At 48.7% G+C, this 21,534-nt stretch overlaps 1 protein-coding gene across 3 annotated transcripts; it reads right to left on the bottom strand.

The window, feature by feature from the left end:
• Window positions 1-14,534: 14,534 nt before the first annotated feature.
• LOC124006012 (SLIT and NTRK-like protein 3) lies at window positions 14,535-21,181 on the bottom strand. 3 transcript variants are annotated; one of them, XM_046315671.1, is made up of 3 exons: window positions 20,695-21,181; window positions 20,055-20,146; window positions 14,535-18,327 (listed from the first exon to the last, which is right to left on the bottom strand). In XM_046315671.1, exon 3 carries the CDS (start codon window positions 18,275-18,277, stop codon window positions 15,566-15,568), a length of 2,712 nt encoding a protein of 903 aa, XP_046171627.1. In that variant the 5' UTR covers window positions 18,278-18,327; window positions 20,055-20,146; window positions 20,695-21,181; the 3' UTR covers window positions 14,535-15,565. The 3 variants fall into 3 exon arrangements, with proteins under 3 accessions (XP_046171627.1, XP_046171628.1, XP_046171629.1); XM_046315672.1 differs by having other exon boundaries at window positions 20,700-21,181; XM_046315673.1 differs by having other exon boundaries at window positions 20,592-20,697.
• Window positions 21,182-21,534: the final 353 nt, after the last annotated feature.

Below are 21,534 nucleotides of genomic sequence, written 5' to 3'. Positions count from 1 at the left end.
CTGGGGACAGCAAGGAGTCATCATGTCAGGTAGTCCTGGGGCATGGTCCTAGGGCTCAGGTCCTCCGAGAGAGAGAAAGAAAGAGAGAAGGAGAGAATTAGAGAACGCACACTTAGATTCACACAGGACACCGAATAGGACAGGAGAAGTACTCCAGATAAACAAACTGACCCTAGCCCCCCGACACATAAACTACTGCAGCATAAATACTGGAGGCTGAGACAGGAGGGGTCAGGAGACACTGTGGCCCCATCCGAGGACACCCCCGGACAGGGCCAAACAGGAAGGATATAACCCCACCCACTTTGCCAAAGCACAGCCCCCACACCACTAGAGGGAAATCTTCAACCACCAACTTACCATCCTGAGACAAGGCCGAGTATAGCCCACAAAGATCTCCGACACGGTACAACCCAAGGGGGGAACCCAGACAGGCCGACCACAACAGTGAATCAACCCACCCAGGTGACGCACCCCCCCCCCAGGGACGGCACGAGAGAGCCCCAGCAAGCCAGTGACTCAGCCCCCGTAACAGGGTAGAGGCAGAGAATCCCAGTGGAAAGAGGGGAACCGGCCAGGCAGAGACAGCAAGGGCGGTTCGTTGCTCCAGAGCCTTTCCGTTCACCTTCCCACTCCTGGGCCAGACTACACTCAATCATATGACCCACTGAAGAGATGAGTCTTCAGTAAAGACTTAAAGGTTGAGACCGAGTTTGCGTCTCTGACATGGGTAGGCAGACCGTTCCATAAAAATGGAGCTCTATAGGAGAAAGCCCTGCCTCCAGCTGTTTGCTTAGAAATTCTAGGGACAATTAGGAGGCCTGCGTCTTGTGACCGTAGCGTACGTGTAGGTATGTACGGCAGGACCAAATCAGAGAGGTAGGTAGGAGCAAGCCCATGTAATGCTTTGTAGGTTAGCAGTAAAACCTTGAAATCAGCCCTTGCTTTGACAGGAAGCTAGTGTAGAGAGGCTAGCACTGGAGTAATATGATCAAATTTTTTGGTTCTAGTCAGGATTCTAGTTTATTTAGTGCTTTATCCGGGTAGCCGGAAAACAGAGCATTGCAGTAGTCTAACCTAGAAGTGACAAAAGCATGGATTAATTTTTCTGCATCATTTTTGGACAGTTTCTGATTTTTGCAATGTTACGTAGATGGAAAAAAGCTGTCCTCGAAATGGTCTTGATATGTTCTTCAAAAGAGAGATCAGGGTCCAGAGTAACGCCGAGGTCCTTCACAGTTTTATTTGAGACGACTGTACAACCATTAAGATTAATTGTCAGATTCAACAGAAGATCTCTTTGTTTCTTGGGACCTAGAACAAGCATCTCTGTTTTGTCCGAGTTTAATAGTAGAAAGTTTGCAGCCATCCACTTCCTTATGTCTGAAACACATGCTTCTAGCGAGGGCAATTTCTAGCGAGGACAATTATTACTCCTCCACCAAACTTTACAGTTGGCGCTATGCATTGGGGCAGGTAGCGTTCGCCTGGCATCCGCCAAACCCAGATTCTTCAGTCAGACTGCCAAATGGTGAAGCGTGATTCATCACTCCAGAGAACGTGTTTCCACAGCTCCGGAGTCCAATGGTGAACTTCACACCACTCCTGCCGACGCTTAGCATGGTGACCTTAGGCTAGGCCATGGAAACCCAACAAAGAGCTATGTTGCTGACGTTGCTTCCAGAGGCAGTTTGGAACTCGGTAGTGAGTGTTGCAACTGAGGACAGACGATTTGTAACGCGCTTCGGGCTTCAGCACTCGCCGGGTCCAGAGGTGTGGCTGAAATAGACGAATCCACTCATTTGTATATATAGTGTAGCTACACACTCACACACACACACATTGACACACCACCTCACCAGCATGCAACAGAACAACACAGACTAGTACAGACTCAGTGTTAACCAACAAGATACAGCCAAGATCAGCTCAAAGTCAGCAGGGGTGGCAGGCAGCCTAGTGGTTAGAGTGTAGAGGTGGCAGGTAGCCTAGTGGTTAGAGTGTAGAGGAGGCAGGTAGCCTAGTGGTTAGAGTGTAGAGGAGGCAGGTAGCCTAGTGGTTAGAGTGTAGAGGAGGCAGGTAGCCTAGTGGTTAGAGTGTAGAGGAGGCAGGCAGCCTAGTGGTTAGAGTGTAGAGCAGGGGTGTCAAAGTCAAATGGACGGAGGGCCAAATTAAAAATTTAGCTACAAGCCGAGGGCCGGACTGTTCGAATGTTCATTGAAAATTTTTTAAATGACGCATATAGTCTAGTGAACCTAATTGAACCTACTGAAAACCTAACAAATATATTCCAATATGATCAGATAAATAAAGCAATATTTTATTATGGCTCTGTCAGTAATCTTTAATTTTCAACAGACACAAAAGACAAATTTCCTTTATATAAAAATCCCCATAACATGAACATTAAATGAAAGAAACCGGTATTCAAGGCACCATCAGTAGCCTATATTTTCTATTTTAGCAAAAGTGGGCTAAATTTACTTCAAAGAAAAAAACAATAATAGCAATTTTCTATCATCCACTCAACTGAAATATTTTAAAAATATAATTGGATTGAAATACAATAAAATAAAGTGCAAAAATCTATTAATCAAAAACAACACTTTGTTTAAGGAGAAGTAACATGCAGTGAAAACAAATATTAAACTTTAACTTTTAAACTTGAACTGAGTAAAAACTCTAAATATGTGATTGCACAGTAATGTTCACTTGTTTGAGGTTGAGGGTGATACTTGGTGGTGTCCCATCTTTTCCACAAGTTCATCAATGTTCGGGGTAAGGCTCTGAGCTGAGGAAATCCTCAGAATTGAGTGGAGGTGTTCAGCAGTAAGTCGACTTCTGTGTGATGTTTTGTTCAAGTTCATCAAAGAAAACAGTTGTTCACACAGGTATGTGCTGCCAAACATAGACAACGTTTGAGCAGCCTGGATGCGCAGCTGGGGCATTGTGTCGGGGAGGAAACGGGCGAACTCCGCAGCACCCACTGCCGCATATTTTGAGGTCAATCAACTCCATTTGGAGGTTTGGTGGTGAGCTTTCCACGTCAACAGCAAATGGGTTACCGAGCAGTTCCAACCTGCTTTTTTGTGCTTCAAAGTCAGCAAATCGGCGTCGAAAGTCAGCGGCAAGCATACCTATTTTATCAGCCAACTGTGCGCTCGGGAACGCACTGGTAGAGAGCTTCTCTTTCATGGTCTGGCAGCTGGGAAAGTGGCTCAAATTTTCTTTCCGCATCTGCGTCTCCCACAGAGTCAGTTTGGTTTTAAATGCCTTCACTGTACTGTACATATCAGAGATGACACGATCCCGACCCTGCAGCTGCAAGTTCATTGCATTCAGATGACTCGTAATGTCACACAGAAAAGCCATTTCACACAGAAACATTTCGTCTCGGAGTTGTGTTGTGTCTTTCCCTTTGCTGTCCAAGAACAGACAAATCTCCTCACGAAGCTCGAAACATCTTTGAAGCACCTTTCCCTGGCTTAGCCATCGCACCTCTGTGTGATAAGGCAAATCACCATGCTCCGTTTCTAACTCCGTCAGAAATGCCTTGAACTGGCGGTGATTCAAACCTTTGGCTCTGATAAAGTTAACTGTGCGCGTGATGATGCTCATTACATGCTCCATTTTCAAGGCTTTACCGCACAACGCTTCCTGGTGTATGATACAATGATAAGCTGTCAGCTCACCTGTCGCGTTTTCCTCTTGCATCTTTCCCCTTTTTTTTCTCCACCAGTCCGCTCCTGTGTCCACACATCGCAGGTGCTCCGTCGGTTGTCAAACCCACGAGTTTTTCCCAAGGCAGCTCCATCTCATTTACACATCTTGACACCTCTTCATACAAATCATGCCCCGTAGTTGTGCCATGCATAGGACGTAAAGCCAAAAACTCCTCTGTCACACTTAGGCTGGAGTCCACTCCGCGGATGAAAATTGACAACTGGGCAATGTCAGAAATGTCGGTGCTCTCATCCACAGCCAAGGAATATGCAATGAAATCTTTTCCCTTTTTCACAAGCTGCTCTTTTAGATTGATGGACAACTGGTCTACTCTCTCGGCAATGGTGTTTCTGCTCAGACTCACATTTAAAAAGAGTTGCCTTTTTTCTGGGCAAACTTCGTCACAAACTTTAATCATGCAGTTTTTGATGAAATCCCCCTCCGTAAATGGCCGGGCTGATTTAGCGATCTCTTCTGCCAAAATAAAACTGGCCTTGACAGCAGCCTGGCCTTGTGATTTGGCTTTTTTGAACAGAGCCTGTCGAGATTTGAGGCCTCGTTTTAATTCCTCTGCCTTTTGTAGCCTTTGTTCCATGTCCATATTCTTGTTTTTGTCCGCGTGTTTCGTTTCATAATGTCGTCTCAGATTATACTCTTTCAGTACCGCCACACTTTCTCCACACAGAAGACACACAGGTTTTCCAGCTACCTCCGTGAACAAATACTCCGACTCCCACCTTGTTTGAAACCCCCGGTTCTCAGTGTCCACCTTCCGTTTTGCCATTTTTGATGGGTATCTGAAAGTTAATTTTACTGTGATGCTGACAACTGCTGTGCCAATAAATATTGAAATGAAGCAGCCTACTGCTCGGTGCGTCACCGTTGCATTGAGGGAAATGTAGTATTGGTGCGTGTAAAAGATCTGCGGGCTGCCGGCTTGCTGCGGTCTGCGGGCCGGTTCTAATAATAAATCAAGATCATCCCAGGGGCCGTAAAAAACCTTCTCGCGGGCCGGATGTGGCCCGCGGGCCTTGACTCTGACATATGTGGTGTAGAGGATGCAGGCAGCCTAGTGGTTAGAGTGTAGAGGAGGCAGGCAGCCTAGTGTTTAGAGTGTAGAGGAGGCAGGCAGCCTTGTGGTTAGAGTGTAGAGGATGCAGGCAGCCTAGTGGTTAGAGCATTGGGCAAGTAACCGAAAGGTTGCAAGATTGAATCCCTGAGCTGACATTGTAAAACATATTCTGTTCTATCCCTGGACAAGGCAGTTAACCCACTGTTCCTATGTTGTCATTGAAAATAAGAATTTGTTATTAATTGACTTGCTTTGTTAAATAAAGGCAAAATAAAAAAATAACGTCAATCAAACTATCGATTCAGTCAAGCAGGACAATTATAATATACAGTACAGAACTATCAAAATACCGTAAAGGTCAAAGCTTTGCTTAGTTTCCCTCAATGATTCAGATACGGAGGAAGGCTTGCAGTGACAGTGTTCAATGCCCCCACTCTGATTCTCTACAGCATCAATGCAACTGAGCCAAGGCAAACGTTTTGTGTCAAGCAAGTAGGAAGCATAATGACATATCATTACGAGTCCATAGAGGTTATAGGGACTTGGGATGGATTTGGGATAGGGTGAATCCATGGTTATTGGAGGACACGTTCATCAATAGGGAACAATCCAATCCCTTCAGCACAGCCCCTCCCTCAACAGCAACTCAGCCAATCAGAACATAGGTTGACCACACAGGTTACGTAACATGATTCTGTGTTTGAAAAGCATTATGTAAGTTAGAGCAGCAACATGTAGAGTGAGGGTGAGGGTAGAATAACTTCCTCCTGTCTTGTCGTGCATCTCTCATTGAGAAGAGACTCAGCTCTTTAGAGACACCCCGGTGTAGTAAAGGTTATTCTAACAAGACACACAGTTGTTGCTAAGCACAACGCTATTTTACACAAGGGAACACTAGAGAACAGCAAACAAACACTTTACCTTCTTTACAATGTCATGATGAACCCTTTTCCTCCTAAAGCCTAGATGTAGTTTCTCCATGAGTACAGAGTATGGCTTTACAAAGTCATGATGAGCCCTTTACCTCCTAAAGCCTAGATGTAGTTTCTCCATGAGTACAGAGAATGGCTTTACAAAGTCATGATGAGCCCTTTACCTCCTAAAGCCTAGATATAGTTTCTCCATGAGTACAGAGAATGGCTTTACAAAGTCATGATGAGCCCTTTACCTCCTAAAGCCTAGATGGAGTGTCTCCATGAGTACAGAGTATGGCTTTACAAAGTCATGATGAGCCCTTTACCTCCTAAAGCCTAGATGTAGTTTCTCCATGAGTACAGACAATGGCTTTACAAAGTCATGATGAGCCCTTTACCTCCTAAAGCCTAGATGTAGTGTCTCCATGAGTACAGAGTATGGCTTTACAAATTCATGATGAGCCCTTTACCTCCTAAAGCCTAGATGTAGTTTCTCCATGAGTACAGAGAATGGCTTTACAAAGTCATGATGAGCCCTTTACCACCTAAAGCCTAGATGTAGTTTCTCCATGAGTACAGAGAATGGCTTTACAAAGTCATGATGAGCCCTTTACCTCCTAAAGCCTAGATGTAGTTTCTCCATGAGTACAGAGAATGGCTTTACAAAGTCATGATGAGCCCTTTACCTTTACCTCCTAAAGCCTAGATGTAGTTTCTCCATGAGTAAGAGAATGGCTTTACAAAGTCATGATGAGCCCTTTAGTAGATGTAGTTTCTCCATGAGTACAGAGAATGGCTTTACAAAGTCATGATGAGCCCTTTACCTCCTAAAGCCTAGATGTAGTTTCTCCATGAGTACAGAGAATGGCTTTACAAAGTCATGATGAGCCCTTTACCTCCTAAAGCCTAGATGTAGTTTCTCCATGAGTACAGAGAATGGCTTTACAAAGTCATGATGAACCCTTTACCTCCAAAAGCCTAGATGTAGTTTCTCCATGAGTACAGAGAAGGGCTTTACAAAGTCATGATGAGCCCTTTACCTCCTAAAGCCTAGATGTAGTTTCTCCATGAGTACAGAGAAGGGCTTTACAAAGTCATGAGATATGAGTAGGATAACAATAGGATTTATTAGAACATAATCAACAAGCGCATTTGTGATCAGAACCAAACAGAGAATCAATTAAGCCCCAAAAAACATGAATCAAAGTAGTGGGCCGTGTCACCTTACTGAATCACAGTGGGCCGTGTCACCTCACTGAATCACAGTGGGCCGTGTCACCTTACTGAATCACAGTGGACCGTGTCACCTTACTGAATCACAGTGGACCGTGTCACCTTACTGAATCACAGTGGGCCGTGTCACCTTACTGAATCACAGTGGACCGTGTCACCTTACTGAATCACAGTGGGCCGTGTCACCTTACTGAATCACAGTGGGCCGTGTCACCTTACTGAATCACAGTGGGCCGTGTCACCTTACTGAATCACAGTGGGCCGTGTCACCTTACTGAATCACAGTGGGCCGTGTCACCTTACTGAATCACAGTGGGCCGTGTCACCTTACTGAATCACAGTGGGCCGTGTCACCTTACTGAATCACAGTGGGCCGTGTCACCTTACTGAATCACAGTGGGCCGTGTCACCTTACTGAATCACAGTGGACCGTGTCACCTTACTGAATCACAGTGGGCCGTGTCACCTTACTGAATCACAGTGGGCCGTGTCACCTTACTGAATCACAGTGGGCCGTGTCACCTTACTGAATCACAGTGGACCGTGTCACCTTACTGAATCACAGAAATATAAAGGTGGATCATTATGGAACTTAATTCATAATAATTCAGGTTTGCTTTAATCAAACAAAGTGCATGCAGAAAACTGCTGAACCTCAATGAGTAACCCTCTGGTCGGGGATAAGAAAAGGGGGTAGGTTGGGGACTAGGGGGTCAGAGAGGAGGAAGGGGGTAGGTTGGGGACTAGGGGGTCAGAGAGAAGTAACTAGGGGGTAGGTTGGGGGGACTAGGGGGTCAGAGAGAAGTAAGGTGGTAGGTTGGGGACTAGGGGGTCAGAGAGAAGGAAGGGGGTAGGTTGGGGACTAGGAGGGTCAGAGAGAAGGAAAGGGGTAGGTTGGGGACTAGGGGGTCAGAGAGAAAGAATGGGGTAGGTTGGGGACGAGGGTGGTCAGAGAGGAGGAAGTGGGTAGGTTGGGGACTAGGGTGGTCAGAGAGAAGGAAAGGGGGTAGGTTGGGGACTAGGGTGGTCAGAGAGAAGGAAAGGGGGTAGGTTGGGGACTAGGGTGGTCAGAGAGAAGGAAAGGGGGTAGGTTGGGGACTAGGGGGTCAGAGAGAAGGAAAGGGGGTAGGTTGGGGACTAGGGGGTCAGAGTGAAGGAAGGGGGTAGGTTGGGGACTAGGGGGTCAGAGAGAGAAACGAATGGGGTAGGTTGGGGACTAGCGGGTGGTCAGAGAGGAAGAATGGGGTAGGTTGGGGGCTAGGGTGGTCAGAGAGAAGTAAGGGGGTAGGTTGGAGACTAGGGGGGTCAGAGAAAAGGAAGGGGGTAGGTTGGGGACTAGGGGGTCAGAGAGAGAAAAGAATGGGGTAGGTTGGGGACTAGCGGGTGGTCAGAGAGGAGGAAGGGGGTAGGTTGGGGGCTAGGGTGGTCAGAGAGAAGGAAGGGGGTAGGTTGGGGGTAGGTTGGGGGCTAGGGTGGTCAGAGAGAAGGAAGGGGTAGGTTGGGGGCTAGGGTGGTCAGAGAGAAGGAGGGGGTAGGTTGGGGGCTAGGGTGGTCAGAGAGAAGGAAGGGGGTAGGTTGGGGACTAGGGTGGTCAGAGAGAAGGAAGGGGTAGGTTGGGGGCTAGGGTGGTCAGAGAGAAGGAGGGGGGTAGGTTGGGGGCTAGGGTGGTCAGAGAGAAGGAAGGGGGTAGGTTGGGGGCTAGGGTGGTCAGAGTGAAGGAGGGGGTAGGTTGGGGGCTAGGGTGGTCATAGAGAAGGAAGGGGTAGGTTGGGGTCTAGGGTGGTCAGAGAGAAGGAGGGGGGTTGGTTGGGGGCTAGGGTGGTCAGAGAGAAGGAAGGGGGTAGGTTGGGGACTAGGGTGGTCAGAGAGAAGGAAGGGGGAAGGTTGGGGACTAGGGGGTCAGAGAGAAAAAAATGGGATAGGTTGTGGACGAGGGTGGTCAGAGAGGAGGAAGGGGGTAGGTTGGGGACTAGGGTGGTCAGAGAGAAGGAAGGGGGTAGGTTGGGGACTAGGGGGTCAGAGAGAAGGAGGGGGGGTAGGTTGGGGACTAGGGGGTCAGAGAGAAGGAAAGGGGTAGGTTGGGGACTAGGGGGTCAGAGAGAAGGAAAGGGGTAGGTTGGGGACTAGGGGGTCAGAGAGAAAAAAGAATGGGGTAGGTTGGGGACGAGGGTGGTCAGAGAGGAGGAAGGGGTAGTTTGGGGACTAGGGGTGTCAGAGAGAAGGAAGGGGGTTAGGTTGGGCACTAGAGTGGTCAGAGAGAAGGAAGGGGGTAGGTTGGGGGGTAGGTTGGGGGCTAGGGTGGTTAGAGAGAAGGAAGGGGTAGGTTGGGGACTAGGGTGGTTAGAGAGAAGGAAGGGGGTAGTTTGGGGACTAGGGGGTCAGAGAGAAGGAAAGGGGTAGGTTGGGGGCTAGGGTGGTCAGAGAGAAGGAGGGGGGTAGGTTGGGGGCTAGGGTGGTCAGAGAGAAGGAAGGGGGGGTAGGTTGGGGACTAGGGTGGTCAGAGAGAAGGAAGGGGTAGGTTGGGGACTAGGGTGGTCAGAGAGAAGGAAGGGGTAGGTTGGGGGCTAGGGTGGTCAGAGAGAAGGAAGGGGGTAGGTTGGGGGCTAGGGTGGTCAGAGTGAAGGAGGGGGTAGGTTGGGGGCTAGGGTGGTCAGAGAGAAGGAAGGGGTAGGTTGGGGGCTAGGGTGGTCAGAGAGAAGGAGGGGGTTGGTTGGGGGCTAGGGTGGTCAGAGAGAAGGAAGGGGGTAGGTTGGGGACTAGGGTGGTCAGAGAGAAGGAAGGGGGAAGGTTGGGGACTAGGGGGTCAGAGAGAAATAATGGGATAGGTTGTGGACGAGGGTGGTCAGAGAGGAGGAAGGGGGGTAGGTTGGGGACTAGGGTGGTCAGAGAGAAGGAAGGGGGTAGGTTGGGGACTAGGGGGTCAGAGAGAAGGAGGGGGTAGGTTGGGGACTAGGGGTCAGAGAGAAGGAAAGGGGTAGGTTGGGGACTAGGGGGTCAGAGAGAAGGAAAGGGGTAGGTTGGGGACTAGGGGGTCAGAGAGAAAAAAGAATGGGGTAGGTTGGGGAGGAGGGTGGTCAGAGAGGAGGAAGGGGTAGTTTGGGGACTAGGGGTGTCAGAGAGAAGGAAGGGGGTTAGGTTGGGCACTAGAGTGGTCAGAGAGAAGGAAGGGGGTAGGTTGGGGGGTAGGTTGGGGGCTAGGGTGGTCAGAGAGAAGGAAGGGGTAGGTTGGGGACTAGGGTGGTTAGAGAGAAGGAAGGGGGTAGTTTGGGGACTAGGGGGGTCAGAGAGAAGGAAAGGGGTAGGTTGGGGACTAGGGTGGTCAGAGAGAAGGAAGGGGGTTAGGTTGGGGACTAGGGTTGTCAGAGAGAAGGAAGGGGGTAGGTTGGGGACTAGGGTTGTCAGAGAGAAGGAAGGGGGATAGGTTGGGGACTAGGGTTGTCAGAGAGAAGGAAGGGGGTAGATTAGGGGCTAGGTTGGTCAGAGAGAAAGGAAGAGGGTAGGTTGGGGGCTAGGGTGGTCAGAGAGAAGGAAGGGGGTAGGTTGGGGACTAGGGGGTCAGAGAGAAGGAAAGGGGTAGGTTGGGGACTAGGGTGGTCAGAGAGAAGGAAGGGGGTAGGTTGGGGCCTAGGGGGTCAGAGAGAAATAATGGGATAGGTTGTGGATGAGGGTGGTCAAAGAGGAGGAAGGGGTAGGTTGGGGACTAGGGGGTCAGAGAGAGGAAAGGGGTAGGTTGGGGACTAGGGGGTCAGAGAGAAAAAAGAATGGGGTAGGTTGGGGACGAGGGTGGTCAGAGAGGAGGAAGGGGGTAGGTTGGGGACTAGGGTGGTCAGAGAGAAGGAAGGGGGTAGGTTGGGGGTAGGTTGGGGGCTAGGGTGGTCAGAGAGAAGGAAGGGGGTAGGTTGGGGACTAGGGTGGTCAGAGAGAAGGAAGGGGTAGGTTGGGGGCTAGGGTGGTCAGAGAGAAGGAGGGGGGTAGGTTGGGGGCTAGGGTGGTCAGAGAGAAGGAGGGGGTAGGTTGGGGGCTAGGGTGGTCAGAGAGAAGGAAGGGGTAGGTTGGGGGCTAGGGTGGTCAGAGAGAAGGAGGGGGTTGGTTGGGGGCTAGGGTGGTCAGAGAGAAGGAAGGGGGTAGGTTGGGGACTAGGGTGGTCAGAGAGAAGGAAGGGGGAAGGTTGGGGACTAGGGGGGTCAGAGAGAAATAATGGGATAGGTTGTGGACGAGGGTGGTCAGAGAGGAGGAAGGGGGGTAGGTTGGGGACTAGGGTGGTCAGAGAGAAGGAAGGGGGTAGGTTGGGGACTAGGGGGTCAGAGAGAAGGAGGGGGTAGGTTGGGGACTAGGGGGTCAGAGAGAAGGAAAGGGGTAGGTTGGGGACTAGGAGGGTCAGAGAGAAGGAAAGGGGTAGGTTGGGGACTAGGGGGTCAGAGAGAAAAAAAGAATGGGGTAGGTTGGGGACGAGGGTGGTCAGAGAGGAGGAAGGGGTAGTTTGGGGACTAGGGGTGTCAGAGAGAAGGAAGGGGGTTAGGTTGGGCACTAGAGTGGTCAGAGAGAAGGAAGGGGGTAGGTTGGGGGCTAGGGTGGTCAGAGAGAGGGAAGGGGTAGGTTGGGGGCTAGGGTGGTTAGAGAGAAGGAAGGGGGTAGTTTGGGGACTAGGGGGGGTCAGAGAGAAGGAAAGGGGTAGGTTGGGGACTAGGGTGGTCAGAGAGAAGGAAGGGGGTTAGGTTGGGGACTAGGGTTGTCAGAGAGAAGGAAGGGGGTAGGTTGGGGACTAGGGTTGTCAGAGAGAAGGAAGGGGGTTAGGTTGGGGACTAGGGTTGTCAGAGAGAAGGAAGGGGGTAGATTAGGGGCTAGGTTGGTCAGAGAGAAAGGAAGAGGGTAGGTTGGGGGCTAGGGTGGTCAGAGAGAAGGAAGGGGGTAGGTTGGGGACTAGGGGGTCAGAGAGAAGGAAAGGGGTAGGTTGGGGACTAGGGTGGTCAGAGAGAAGGAAGGGGGTAGGTTGGGGCCTAGGGGGTCAGAGAGAAATAATGGGATAGGTTGTGGACGAGGGTGGTCAAAGAGGAGGAAGGGGTAGGTTGGGGACTAGGGGGTCAGAGAGAAGGAAGGGGTAGGTTGGGGACTAGGGGGTCAGAGAGAAAAAAGAATGGAGTAGGTTGGGGACGAGGGTGGTCAGAGAGAAGGAAGGGGGTAGGTTGGGGGGTAGGTTGGGGACTAGGGGGGTCAGAGAGAAGGAAAGGGGTATGTTGGGGACTAGGGTGGTCAGAGAGAAGGAAGGGGGTAGGTTGGGGACGAGGGTGGTCAGAGAGGAGGAAGGGGTTAGGTTGGGGACTAGGGTGGTCAGAGAGAAGGAAGGGGGTTAGGTTGGGGGTAGGTTGGGGGCTAGGGTGGTCAGAGAGAAGGAAGGGATAGGTTGGGGGCTAGGGTGGTCAGAGAGAAGGAAGGGGGTAGGTTGGGGGTAGGTTGGGGGCTAGGGTGGTCAGAGAGAAGGAAGGGATAGGTTGGGGGCTAGGGTGGTTAGAGAGAAGGAAGGGGGTAGGTTGGGGGCTAGAGTGGTCAGAAGGGGGTTAAGGGGGTTAGGTTGGGGGCTAGGGTGGTCAGAGAGAAGGAAGGGGGTAGGTTGGGGGTAGGTTGGGGACTAGGGGGGTCAGAGAGAAGGAAAGGGGTAGGTTGGGGACTAAGGGGTCAGAGAGAAGGAAGGGGGTAGGTTGGGGGCTAGAGTGGTCAGAAGGGGGTTAAGGGGGTTAGGTTGGGGGCTAGGGTGGTCAGAAGGGGGAAAGGGGGTTAGGTTGGGGGCTACGGTGCTCAGATAAGAGGATGGGGGTTAGGTCGGGGCTAGGGTGGTCAGAGAGGAGGAAGGGGGTTAGGTTCGGGGCTAGGGTGCTCAGATAGGAGGATGGGGGTTAGGTTGGGGTCTAGGGTGAATGATGAAAGCCTGCTCAATATGTATACTCATCTGGTGTGTGTGTGTGTGTGTGTGTGTGTGTGTGTGTGTGTGTGTGTGTGTGTGTGTGTGTGTGTGTGTGTGTGTGTGTGTGTGTGTGTGTGTGTGTGTGTGTGTGTGTGTGTGTGTGTGTGTGTGTGTCCAGGTCCCACAGCCGGTGGTAAAGGGTTATATTCCTGGATGTCAGCTGTTACATCCCGGTGTGTGAGTGAGTGAGTGAGTGAGTGAGTGAGTGAGTGAGTGAGTGAGTGAGTGAGTGAGTGAGTGAGAGTGAGTGAGTGAGTGTCAAATGGGGGGGAGACAATGACTATGGTATAAACCGATAGTTTACAGAAGTGGTCGGTCCTGTACTTCTGATGACTAAGAAATAAAACGCCCTTCCTTTCAACATTAATATCTCTTTTCAAAATCACTCTACTTTCCTGCAAAATGCAACATGTCGTCTGACTCCACCCCAACCAAACAAGTAACATCTTTATGGTCCATTTTTATATTAATAACAAATCATTTCTGGGGAACAATTACATTTTCAATTAAAATGGTCTTTAAAGAAACAGAAAATAGCTTTTAGAACAATTATCATTTTGCCTGTCTGGGTATGGTCTGAGTCGGGAGGGGAAAGCAGAGTCTTATTGGTCTATTAACTAACGTCACCAGTCTGGCCAATACTTCGTCTCACCACAGCCGGCTGACATTTCAGGCAGACATTTTTCAAACAGCTCTTACACTAAAAGGGCATTATCATAATTTTCATAATTTCACAGTATTATTCCAACCTCATAGAGTGAAAATACTGTATATATAAAACACAGGTAAATCACGTTTTTAACTGCACTGGGCCTTTAAATGATTTGGAATGTCAAATGATCGATTGGTTTGAGTTGAATGACATTGCTTGAAACCCATTTCCCTGTCACGTATGTTCTCCCTCTTTAAGGATATTCACAAAATACATGATAATGTAGAAAAACCTTTACATAACAATAACCATTATGTTATCTGCACAGGATATCTCCAATCCTACTGATCTCATTAATAGTACAAAGCAAACGTAATGTTCTCTTGCTAATTACTGTTTTTCAATTTGGTAGAATATAGCAGACTAATGTACAGGCCGAGTATTTCATTTGGTCATGGATTCAACATATTGCCATCTAAAGATTAGAGAACAGTCTGGCGATAGTGTCTGACAGACCAGCAGTATTGTTAACCTGTTAAAGTGAGCGTCCCTCTGTCTCCCTCGTGTGGACAAAATTAGTAATGTCAATCTGCAGCGAATGAGCTTCAAGTGGGTCCTTCAGTCTCGCGGTCTTTTTTTTTAGATAATTCGTTAAACTTTCATGTGAAAACAGTCACAATGAAATGAGAACACAATGGTGCATTTACATTACCCATCGGACAAAACTTGATTCATTAATTGGCTCATTTTCAATTCTGCATCTCTCAAAGACGTGTCACTCTCTTTCTCTTTTTGTTTTGGTATCGCCAGCTACTATCGAAGGTGCACGCCTTCCCGACTCAGCCTACCTCAAGTAAGCTACCATTGCACAGTAGCAGCAAATGCCCATATTCTTGGCCACAGCAGCACAACTACAAATGTAATCAAGACACTAGAGATGTCCGTGTATTATGCTGCTATAACAGACACAGCACAGTATAGAGCCATACCAAACATATTACCTCTACGTTCTTCACAAACGTTCCGTGGTAGCACCCTTTTCATTTAATATAAGAGTTTTTATTAAGAAGGCTATACCAGACGCATGTTCACTATACATTTATTTAACATTACCTTTACAATAAAATGTTCACTGAAATTACAGAATAAATATATGCACATATTTTCTTCAAATCTTTGTAAGAGAGAAAACATTAAAAGTGCCCCCTACAAAGCCGTTAGTGTCGATGAGATAATCCGATGCATGGTTCTTAAGAAAGTGCGTGAAATTCCAGAAAACCTTGAGCGTCATCATATAATATATTCACAAATGTTATTTTAATCCTTGGGCGAGCACGTCCTTGAGAATTGCACCCAGATATATAGTAGTCCTCTTTAATTATAATGATAATAATATATAAAATTAAATAGAACACTGAAACCGTAATGTGTTACAGTATCTCTATTAATACGTGAGTGATAGTTCTGAGCAAATCCCACACCATTGCAATGGGTCGAGTGCATGCAGCAAACTGCAATTCATTTTCTAAATGTTTTATATATTTCCTACTAACTTCATGTGCAGGGCACCCGGGCGTTTATATATCCACCTGAAAGATAGCGAGACAGAAACACGAGCCCCAGTGGAGACATCCAGCTCCCGCACAGGGTTACTCCACCATTTGAGAGCTCATGAAGGGTTCAGTTTGACGGGATATATTTTCGGATGTTGTGTTTTTTCCCGGTGTCTCTATCCTCTTTCTCGTTCACTCACTCTCCTCGGCATATAGACCAATCTGTTCCATATAAAAATAAGGGTTGATAACATTGCTGGCTACTCTGAAAAAAGGCACTTCATTGAATATCTGAGAATGGCCTTTCCTCCAAAGCGATTTTTGGGGAAAACTTTTTGTCATATAATATTTCATTTTAATATCATGCTGCTTTTTTGTTTAGTTTTTCTTCCTTGATTTTGCTCCGTTTGGGGAAAAGGGAGAGTGTGTTTATACGTAGCTTATGCTAAACTCCGTGTGTTAGAACCGATATGATTTCTCCAGTACTTCGAGGTAATCCGGCTTGGTTTGGAGTTTGGCCCTTAACTCGAGGTAATCGCTTTGGGAGGGGTCAGGGTAGCAGCCTTTCCCTGCTGTGTACAGCAGCGTCTCCTTGAGACGTGCGTCCTGTTGTAAGTCCGGGTATTGCATACCAGGCGGGTGTGCATGTGCAACGTGCATGTCCTTGAGCTTCGGCACCGTTCCATACAGACAGTCTACGAAGCCGACAGTTGGCGTGGGTCTCTGGCTGTCAATCACGGTGGGACACAGCCCACTGTTCTCGTGAAAACTCGATATATCCCCTGTATTGTGGTTTACCGTGACGATAGTGTTGAGCTGTGAATTAGACATGGCTAGAGTCCATTCTCTCTCCTTCTCTAAGAGGGTTCGGTAATTACTGTTGTTCTCTTTTGTTTCTGCAAACTGAACCCCCTCCCCCTCCCCTACCTCTCCCTCCCGGGGCTTGTAAATGGGGTTGTTGCACATCTGCGTCACCGGGTGAGGAATGTAATCATAGACGTGACCGTGAGTGTGTGTGTGGCCAACGTGACCATGCGTGTGTGTATGTGTGTGGCCGCTGGTTGACTTTTCAGGTGAGCCTATGCTTCCACTGCTGGTCTGTCTCGGCGGATCCTCCAATATCCTGCACTGCATCTGGATTCCCGTCAGATCCACCTCAGAGCGTTTCCGGAAGGGCAGCTTTTTCCGTCTCCGCAGGACGAAGGCGAAGAGGCCCGCGGCCACGAAAACCGCTGAGATGAACAAAACGAGAAGACTGAGGATGAGGACTGATAGAGGCACCGGCCCCCTCCCCACAGCCTCCCCCAGACCAGAGCTACCGGTGGTCATGTCATCAGAGGGGAAGAGAGCTGGGGAGGGTCCGGATGAGTACTTCAGCTCTGGACAGATGACTTCAGTATCCAGCGACCTCAGATCCTTCCCAAAGGCTAAATCAGGAGTCTTACAGATGACATCACTAACCATGATGACCGAGGACAGCTTCTCCATCCAGGTTTTGAGGGGGATGATGTCACAGGAGCAGTCCCAGGGGTTCTGATGAAGGTCTACCTGGACGATGGAATGCAGGTGTTCTAGAACGCCACGCACAGGAAGGGACAGGAAGTAGTTATTGCGGAGGTTGAGTCGTGCCAGGCTGGTGCCTGCGAAGGCGTCGGTCGGGAGAGTGCGGAGGAGGTTGTCATTGAGGAAAACAAGCTGAAGGCTGGGCATGAGAGAGAATGATGCCGGCTGGATCTCACGAATAACGTTATACTCAAAATAAAGATAACTCAACGTCTGTAAGCCCCGGAACATACCGGGAGTAAGCCTCTCAATGTCGTTCCCATTCAGATATAAACTCTTCAGGTTGGGAAGATTGATAAATGCCCCTTCCTGGACATACGATATCCGGTTATTCCCCAAGTGTAGTAAATCCAAGCTGGAAAAGTTCCAGAAATCAGACCGGTAGATTTTCTGTATCAGATTTCCGCTCAGATAAAGTTTCTTGGCATTGAGAGGCCTGGGCAGGAGCTCTGAGATATTATGAAAGCCCTTCTCTTTACAGTTGACCGTTAGCCCCAGGTCGTTGATATGGAGGTTGCAGATACACCCAGAAGGGCAGACGATGGGGATGGGGGGGCGGGTCTGGTAGCCAGCTATGGGGGGCTGGTTCAGGCCAGGGTAGAGACTACGAGGGGTGGGAGGGTTTTTGGTGGGCCTGGGCCGTTTGGTGGGTTTGACATGTCTCTCTTTGTACTCCACAGACGACGCCGTGTTGTGGAACGAAGACAGCATGGAGGACGGTTTTGTTGGCCATGTGTTCTCGTTGTTGAACGGAGACCGAGGGATTCCCAGTTTGGCCTCGATTTCCGCGTCTGAAAGTAACGGACAGAGCTCACTGCGTTTGATCTCTCGTAAATCTTTCCCGTGCAAGTGGAAGGGGTACTCGCAGGTGATCTCTCCTACCAGTGCTGTGTAGGGAACGCGTTCCAACCATGTTTTTAGCTGAACTATATCACACTCACAGATCCATGGATTCTCCTCTAGCTGAATCTCCATCAGGCTCCGCCCCACATATTCCAACATGCCCTTATATGGTAATGTCTTTAACCGGTTTCCCCTCAGGTCCAGGTGTGTTAGTGACACCGACCTGAATAGGTAGCTGGGCAGGACTGGTATCAGATTGTCATTTAGGATGAGTACTCTGAGTTTGTGGAGGTGCCTGAAGGCTCCGCTCTCTATCCTCTTGATGACATTATAGTCCGCTTGCAGGTATTCCAAGCTTTCCAGACCCAGGAAGGTGTCATTCCGGAAAACCTCTAGTTTGTTCTCATGGAGGAACAGCCGTTTCAGAATTCCCAATCCGTTAAATGCTCCGGCGTGGATGTCCTGTAGCGCATTATTCCCCAGATTAATGGACACAGCGTTGTTGAGGTGAAGAAAACTATTGAAGTACAGCTTCCTCATGGAGTTCCTCTGCAGGTTGAGTTTGAAGGGCCGCGTCCATATCTGGGAGATCTGACTGACGTTCGTAAATCCTTTGCTGTCACAGTGGACGTGAAAGACGCCCTCTTTGACTTGGCAGTAGCAGGGCTCGAAGCAGGGCTCGTCCATCTCCTCCGAGTCCTCCAGCAGTGGGATTGGGGTGGTCCATCCTAGGGCTATGGTGCTCAGCAAGGTAACCCACAGCATCCTCACTGAGACCTGATGAAGTCACGGCTATGGCAAGCCACTTCACAGCACTGAGACGGTAGACAAGAGAGGGAGAAGGGGCACAGACACAAACAGACACAGACACAGACACACACAGACACAGACACACACACACACACACACACACACACACACACACACACACACACACACACACACACACACACACACACACACACACACACACACACACACACACACACACACACACACACACACACACACACACACACACACACACACACACACACACACACACACAGGTAACACACATAGTGACAGACACAGACAGGACACACACACACACACACACACACACAGGACACACACACAGGGACAGACACAGACAGACACACACACAAGGACAGCGGGGTGAAGAATGTGACAAAGAGGAGAAAAAGAGACAGAGAGAGAGAAACCGTTAGTATTGCTGTCTCATGGTAGGTGGAAATAAAGGAAGACAGTGACATTGGTGTATCAATGTAGGTTTAATTCATTAAACCTAGGTTCATTACAACCTAAAACAATTACAATAATTATCCCTATTGGTCCTTTGTTTACCGGCACCATATTTCACGTTATGAGCACCTACCACTAGCCTAAGGTTGCCATAAATCAAACTCGGAGATGCTCAATGAATGAATGAAGGATGGCAACAGCAGGTGGCCGTGGAAGGGTGGAGAGGAGAGGTGATCTCTCTGTATTTAATACATAACATAGCAAACCTCTCACGGAAAATCAGACACCGGGAGTTCGCTTTGTTGTTGTGAAAATGAACGACAGTGTGGTTTCGCCAGATTAATCATAGCGTGAGCTATACCCCCATTAACCTAGGGACAGGGACATAGCTTGTCATCAGGGCTCAAGGCACGGACCAGAGAGAACGAGAGGACGTTTGGGCAATATGCAGTGTTCTAATCAAACAACCTTAGGAAATACAGCTATTTGTTATAAGGGTATAACATTCACGTGACAACTGATTACATATCATATCGTTGTCTTCGGGGCAACTGCCGGGTTAAATGTTTGAGAACAAATTGATTGCAGATTGTTCATAGCCTACCAAAATAAGATATGTTTAGCCTAACCTCCATATGTAAATATAATATGCTATAGATGAACGGAGATGACATTAGCTGCTCAAGGGCTAGAGAGAAAAATACCAAAAAACAGATTTGTCATCTCCCCTCCCATGCCCTTAGCCCCCGGTCCTTATGGTCATAGTAAACGAAAATGACATACATTTAGGACACGTTACTACCTATGAAACGATTCCCTTTACCATCACCGCTGTTCGTGTCAAAACTGCACACACACACACACACACACACACACACACACACACACACACACACACACACACACACACACACACACACACACACACACACACACACACACACACACACACACACACACACACACACACACACACACACACACACACACACACACACACACTACGATGAATAGCGCACTTTGTATGTTCCCAGTGCTCTGCCTCCACCATTTGGCTTGTATTGCAAATCTATGCGCTGTCCGTGGTGCTGAGATCCCATGGAAAACACACAAAGCTCCTGCAGGCGCTGTCCATTAAACCGGTGGTGCTGAAATAATACAAAATCCGAAAAACACTAAAAAGAGAGAAAACGTATTCTCCCTTACTCTTTCCGATCGTTTAGCATTTCCACGTCCCACAGCGGTTGGTAAAGTGTTATATTCCTGGGTGTAAGCTGTTATATCCCGGGGTACCTACTCAGTTTAATGGCATCCAACTTCACATCGCCTGCTTTTGCGGTGCCCGTGTAGCGGGGGAGGTGAGATGTCCCGCGTGTCTTCCGTTATGGGCTGTTGAAAGAGGGAGAGAAGGAGAAACAAGAAAAATATGCATAGGAATGAGCCGTACACATCCATACAGCATAACGCAATCAAACCCTGTACCTTGACCAAACCACAAACTGTTAGCATAGGGTAGATATATCCATTAAAGAAACATAGGTTTAATTATAGACACGATTGTCTATACGGAAAACGCAATGAAATAATAAATAAATACATTGACAATGTCTGTTGTATCTCAAAGAACCGGCAAACCCGAATTATGAAACCAAGTGGGAATGTAAAGGCAATAGAAATGAAACCTAGATAAGGTAAGGAAAAGAAGCTGTTGAAATGCGAGCCCGAGCGCTATGCAGGTGCTTTCGTCGTGACATCGGCTCGGAACCGTTGAAAGTGAGAAACAAAATGCTCATTGATCAGATAGGATAGGCAGATTCCTCTGCTCCATTCTCACCATCAACGAGTGCGTTCCTTTCCCTCCCACGTCCGTGGCTTAGCTATATGCAATATGGATACGCATTAACACACACACACATATTCACACACGCACCACTCACCTTACTTTGGCACTGCAATTTAACAGCATCCGGAAAAAAGCACCACTAGTTTAAAGATTGTTGGATCTCTCTCTTTCCTTCTCTGTCTCTCTTCCTGCCGAGATTTTCCCGTTGCTCTCTCTCTCCCTCTCTCTCTCTGCCTCTCCCTCTCCCTCTCTCCGTCTCTCTCTCTCTCCCTCTCCCTCTCTCTCTCTCTCTCTCTCTCCCTCTATGTCCCTTGCTCTCTCTCCTACCGCTGTGGCTCAGGCAAAGAGAGAAAATGAAGACGTGATTGGAATGCAATGTTCTCTCTTTTTTTCCATCCACTTTGCTTATGATGCAGGTCCTCAGTTGCTTCCTTTCCACGTACAACCGTTCAACAGTATAGCCAGACGAAACTGCTTCTCCTTGGCTTAAGCTTCCCTCTGTCCGATGCGCCAACCTGCTGTGGATCAAAAGTCAACGTCTATTTTTCCTTCGCCTCTTTTTAAGACGTCACTGGAAGGAGCTTTAAGTGAAGAGAGAGGGAGCAACTAGCGAGAGAGGGAGAATACGGGGGGAGTGGAAGGGACATTGGCGTTGGTTGTGTATGGTGTTGGCCTTGCTGAGAGGAGGAGCGCTCTGAATGGTCGCAATAGGAGCGCGCTCTCGCTCTCTCTCTCTCGGAAAGGAGAGAGAGGTGTGTGCGAGGCGGGTGGTTCAGCTTCTCTGAGGCAGCAGACCTGTGGATGACAGGCAAAGTGAGGCGGAGACCAGGGAGCAGAGAGGCAGTGGATTTGTTTTTTGAATCTTTGGCTACTCTTTACAGAAAATGACTAACTTGAATACGTTGACTGTTCATCCTACAGATTATCTTGTGTC

Source organism: Oncorhynchus gorbuscha, linkage group LG19 (genome assembly GCF_021184085.1).
Source record: "Oncorhynchus gorbuscha isolate QuinsamMale2020 ecotype Even-year linkage group LG19, OgorEven_v1.0, whole genome shotgun sequence".
Lineage (NCBI taxonomy): Eukaryota > Metazoa > Chordata > Actinopteri > Salmoniformes > Salmonidae > Oncorhynchus > Oncorhynchus gorbuscha.
This window is presented reverse-complemented; position numbering and strand designations above follow the sequence as displayed.

Excerpts from the sequence above, each read along its gene's own strand:
- LOC124006012 (XM_046315671.1), bottom strand. The coding sequence starts at position 18,277 with ATGCTGTGGGTTACCTTGCTGAGCACCATAGCCCTAGGATGGACCACC.